The sequence below is a fragment of the Bison bison genome, unplaced genomic scaffold (genome assembly GCF_000754665.1).
Source record: "Bison bison bison isolate TAMUID 2011002044 unplaced genomic scaffold, Bison_UMD1.0 scf7180017863606, whole genome shotgun sequence".
Lineage (NCBI taxonomy): Eukaryota > Metazoa > Chordata > Mammalia > Artiodactyla > Bovidae > Bison > Bison bison.
In genome coordinates, this window is record NW_011494178.1 from 14658 (window position 1) to 20053 (window position 5396).

Sequence of the window (5396 nt, forward strand, 5' to 3'; positions counted from 1 at the left end):
ACTCGATGACCTTGGGGCTGGAGTTGTGGAAGGAGACGATGGCGATCTGGCCCATCTGACTGGTACAGCTGCCAATCTGGGGGTCGGGGGCAGAAGTGAGCAGGGGGGGGCTCCCACGGTACCTGCACAGCGGACCCCCCAAGGCCACAACGAGACCCAGCTCTGGAGTGGAACCAGCTCCCAACAGTGTTGAATGACCTTCCACGTATGCTCCCTCTGCCACCCTCTGTGTTGTTAGTTAACCTTTTCCTTTACTTAAGCAACGAGAGAAGTTTTGCTCTTGTAAAAGTCACATTTACATCCTTTAAAACCTGAACACCTAGCACCACAGTAGAGGCCCATTGATATGTAATTCAAAGTCTGGAAATACAGACTAGAATCAATCTTAAACCAGGCCTTACCTAAGAAAACAAGGATATAAAAAGAGGAGAAAAGGGGTGAGAACTGCCCCAGTTGAAAGGAAAAAAAAAACATTTAAATACTTCTATTATTTAAGTTAGTTGTCTTTGGACTGAAATTAATCTGGAGAAGTTTTACTGGAAAAAGAAAAAAGAGAAACATTTCACTCTAGGATTGTCCTTTTCTCATCCGGGACTTCCATGTTTATCGCGCACTGACCAGTAACAGCAATCTACGGGACGGCCCTGCCATTTTTTCATCTCATTAATTGTGGATATGGATTCTTCACAAACCTGAATTAAAAACAAACAAAGGCGTCTTACCCACAGGAAACCGTGAGCCACGGAAAATGAGTCTGACTGATTCTCGTTATTCAGGTACGGCTCAGGATTATAAACAGCACATTCAATCTAAAGGGGAATACAATCAAAGACTCAAATTTAAAATGGGACACAGAGGAGGCTGGAAGGCAAGTCTTTTAACAGATAACAGTGTCCGACATAAGCCACGGAAATGACAAAGACTAAGAGAGGAAAAGATGGATGTATGAGTTGTAGAGATTTCGTTTTTAGAAGCAAACACCTCAGTGTGCCCGGGGGCTGCATCCCCACGGGGGAGGCCACATCGACAGGCCCATGCCTCTCCTAGGGAGCGGGCTCTGCCACTGCAGGAGTCCCCGTAAACCGAGGAAGCTCCAGGTCTGAGTGTCGGCCAGAGACCACATAGGAAATAGTAACATGTCTCTTAAAGAAAGATACAACCACGTGTCTCAGAGCTCACAGCAGTCACTGGTCATAGTGCCTGAGTGCACAGCACAGGCACACCAGTACAAGGCCACCTGGAGATGGGTTTGCTTCAGTAAAGAGTGGGCCCCACACCCCAGGCCGGCAGAGGGCCCCAACTATGACCCACGTGGGAGCCCAGCTGCCGTGCGAGGGGCCTGGGAGGAGGGCAGGACAGCGGCCGAAACGAGCAGGCTCTGGCCTGAAGCACCCCAATTCTGCAGGATCTCTACACACGCCAGACCAGAGGCCACACCCAAGGCTGCCCAGGCCCCACCTTGAACTCCTGCTGCTTGGCCACTGTCACGGGCATGTGTCCCAGGAGGAGTGGGTGTCTCTCCTTCCTGATCTGGTTCCCGTCGTCCTCCACACAAAACCAGCCCAGGTGGTTCTCCTCCTCTGCAGCCGCCAGAGAGAATGGACAGAGGTGAGGACGTTCTTGCGGGTGACCGGACAAACCCCTTCTCAAGCTTCCTTCCCAGCCACGGGCTTACCCTCCCGGGCGTGCACCCATCATAAGAGGAACGCATGCCACCCCTCGTTTCATCAGCTGACCTCAACCCGTCTTACCCAGGGCGAGCTTGGCCATCTGCAGGCTGTTGATCCAGGACTCCTTGATGGCGGGAGTGAAGGTGTTGAACACGGCGGTGAAGAAAGTCGGCCGGCCGGACCTGCAGGGAGAAGGGAAGGCCGTTCACTCCGCAAGTGGGCTCCAACACGTGAAATCCAGTCCCGGGGCCTGCCTGTAGGATACGGTCCCTGAACCGCGAAGATGAGCAGGTTGGGACAGAGGCCCGAGCTTGCAGGCTGCCCGCTGAGGCCCACTAACTTGTCCTGCTTCCCCGGGAGCTGCAACTGCACGCGACAGCAGTCGGCCGCACGGATCTCTTCTTCCTTCTTCAGAATCAGCCTCTGTAAGCCAGACATCCAGTCCTGGGCCACCAACGGGTTCAGGTTCTAGGAGGAGACGCACAAGCGCACAAAAGTGTTAGTAAGACAGCACCAAACCGAGGGAGAGGAAAAAAGCGATGCCGTGAAGTGAAAGACCCAGGGAGACCAGTGACACTTCTCACGTCAGGAAAAAGGCCCCTTGGGAGGAGGGTCACACGGTGCCAGGACGTTTCTAAGAGAACTGAGGCTCGAGTCAGCCTCAAGGCGAAGATGGTTACACTGGAAGGCTTCAGCTCCTCAGAAACAGGAGACACCGACAGTCAGATCAAAGCTTGGAGTAACTCCAGTCCTCCCTTGTGGGTGGTGGCAGCCATGCTGACGATGGTTTAGAGACTAAAACAGAATTTGAACCCAAGGTTCGGCTGTCACCTGATAGTTTCCTTTGAGGTTTCCAACCAGCTGAGTGATGTGACCGATGACGCTGAGGTCATGCAGCAAGTTTTGCAGGTCTTGATACAGCTGCCCCGGCCCCACGTAGACTCGGTCTGCAACACAGGCGACAAAAGGCACATGCTGAGGACTGCCCTGGTGCTCCAGCGGCTCTGGAGGCAGGGGGCCCTGGTCCCACCCCTGGTCAGGGAACTAGATCCCACAGGCTGCAACGGAAGATCCCAAGTGCGGCAGCTAAGACTCGGCGCAGCCAAATGATACTAAAAAATTCAAGTGCACAAATCTCAGCATGTTCCTGCCAAGGCTCGAGGAAGGAGACTCGAGAACAGAGTCAGGCTCACCCAGAATTTTTTAAAGGTGAATGTTTCTATGTAAGGAGATGCTTTCTGTTTCTGACCTTTCATTTTGAAGTAATCTGAGACTTTCCAGAAAAGCTCTAACAGCATAAAGTTCCCTGTACCTGGTGCTGGATGGTGACGGGTCAGAACCACAAGAGCATCCTCACAAAGCAGGAAATCACGTGGATGCAGCAACACTGACCAGCGTGGCCCCACCCAGACCTCAGGGCTCCTGGGAAACCAACAGCTTCTCACCAGGCCTGTCTCCATGGAAACTGCAACAGGCTTGAAATCTCAGGGTTGGAAAGCCAAGTGGAGTCCCTGTGGCCAAGGACGCAGTGACTGTGCCCAGAAACCCCCAGGAGCGTGGGCCGGGGCCCAGCAGACATGGCCGACGGCAGCTCTGTGCCCGAGGGTCCTACATCACCCCAGGCTCCCAGCACACACCGGGTGCCAGGGGCCTCCAGGACCAGGGCTCTCCAGGTGGGGGGAACCGGGCAACAAGGAAGTCGCAGACAGACGCCAGCAGGGATGGTGGGGGCGCCCCCGGCTCCTGACGTGCACATCACCCCAATCCACCGCAGGTCTCCATGGTCTGTGCCTGCTCCCGGACGGGGGCACCGCACGTGGCTGCCGGTGCCCCGCAGAGCCCCTCTGCCCACAGCCACGGCCGCACCCGAGCCCAAGCGCATCTCCCCTTGGGACAGAGGCCCAGCCATGCCTCTGGTTTTCACTGCCAATCGTGAGCATTAAGTAACTACATAGAAATCAATGGGAGTGATTTTCCCAAAATGACATGCATCAGAATTTGCACAACTGCTCCCGCCTGCTGAAAGGTTTCAGGAACCTGTCCTCAGGACGGGCCAGCGGCCGGGTGGCAACGCCTTCCCCCTCTTGTGTACACGTCTCTGAGGGCCTGACAGCTCACCCCCTGCCCCAAAGGCCCCCCAAGCGCCCATGTTGTGGACCAGCCCCTCAACACCTGCCACGGTGCCCACCTGGCACAATTTCTTGCAAATTGAGGGTGGTCTAGGGGCCACTTGTGGAAACTGAACTGAGGTTACGAGAATCCTAGATGAAAAATCCAATGTCACCTTATTTTTGCCATAAGGGAAATTTATTTCCTTATAAACCCGCCTCCTGCGATAGCATGGAGCAGAGTAAAACTAAGACATGGTGGGCACAGAATTTTGCAAAATAAGTTCCTGAACTTAAACCAACCAAGAGCTTCTGGCTTGCAAGGCTCCACACCTAGCAGAAAGCTTGAGGCCTCACGTGGCACCCCCCGAGGACAGGCAGGGTGCGGGGCGGAGGCGCCTTCCATCCCGGCTCTGCAGGGCCCTCCTCCCACAGCTGTGGTTGCCAGGCAGGGAGGCCTACGCTGTCCCCACCACTCGACAGCAGCCCAGCCTGCAGCGCTCAACTTCAGAAAAGAGTCATTCAAACAGCACAACAGTCACGTGAACATCAGGGAGTAGGGTTTCTAACTCAGCTTCTCAAAATAACTTGGGATGAGAAGCGCGGGAGCATCAGGAGAGACATCAGCGAGGGCGCTGCAGCTGTTCTGTGAAAACTCCGGCACGACCGAGGCAGGCCGGCCAGCGAGCGGCTCGCGGACGGGAGGCTCCCAGCTGCCCAGACCCGCCGGAGGGACCCCAGCACTCAGCCTGGCGCTGGGGTCGAGGGGCGGACCCCGTCCACAGGGGCAGCTCACTGTCCGCCCCACAGGACCCGCCCTCTCTCCAGGTTCACCTGGCAAATCCCTCATCAGTGCTGCCGTGGGACAAACACCTGGACCATCTTCAGCGTCTCGTAAGCGCCGGACAGCATCATGCTCTGTCCCGGAGCTGGGAAAAGCCCCGGAGGGCCCTGACCTGAGTTCCGTCTGCCCACACTTACAGAATCAGCAGACTTTAGTTGTAACCGAGAAGGCCTTTTAAAGACCATTTACTCCCCCACTCACCTTTCATAGCTCAGAGCTAAAAATTAGATCCACTCCACAGTTGGGGAAACCACAGAGGTTCCCACACTAATCCCAGGTGAATATCCGGGCCCACAGTGCTGACTGCATCTGTGTGCGGAGGACCCCAAGTCAACATGGACCCCCACTCCAGGCTCGGCACCCGGCACACCCTGACCCCCTCACCATCTGTTCACCGTGCACTTAAAATGGGTGAACTGTGCTGTGTGAGAGTACCATAATCTTAAAAATTAATAAATGCTTAAAAAAGTAGCACATCTAACACAGAACCAAGACTATTAAATGGGTGGCAGCTCTGTCCCCCATCCCTGGGACACCTGGGTCGAGACCATGCCTGCCCCCCAACCTAGAGTCTCCCCACCCAGAAACCGCAGACAGAGGCCTGCTGTCACCACCGGCGCGTGACACGGGCCTGCTGAGGACACGCGGGTTAACCTTTCTCCTGCAGTCAGGGGCCCTCCACCACCACCCACGTGTCACACAAGCCTGCTGAGGACACGCGGGTTAACCTTTCTCCTGCAGTCAGAGGCCCGCTGTCACCACCCACGCGTCAGG

General features: G+C 55.5%; 1 protein-coding gene across 1 annotated transcript in view; it reads right to left on the reverse strand.

The window, feature by feature from the left end:
* The window catches only part of ARHGEF10 (Rho guanine nucleotide exchange factor (GEF) 10), a 60517-nt gene that overhangs the window by 13941 nt on the left and 41180 nt on the right, over positions 1-5396 (reverse strand). Inside the window, exons 19-23 of the mRNA XM_010833412.1 lie at positions 2502-2617; positions 2011-2138; positions 1752-1852; positions 1459-1580; positions 723-809 (exon numbers count right to left, since the gene is read on the reverse strand). Of these exons, the coding sequence (XP_010831714.1) occupies positions 723-809; positions 1459-1580; positions 1752-1852; positions 2011-2138; positions 2502-2617 (554 nt within the window). The remainder of the gene's footprint in view (positions 1-722; positions 810-1458; positions 1581-1751; positions 1853-2010; positions 2139-2501; positions 2618-5396) is intronic.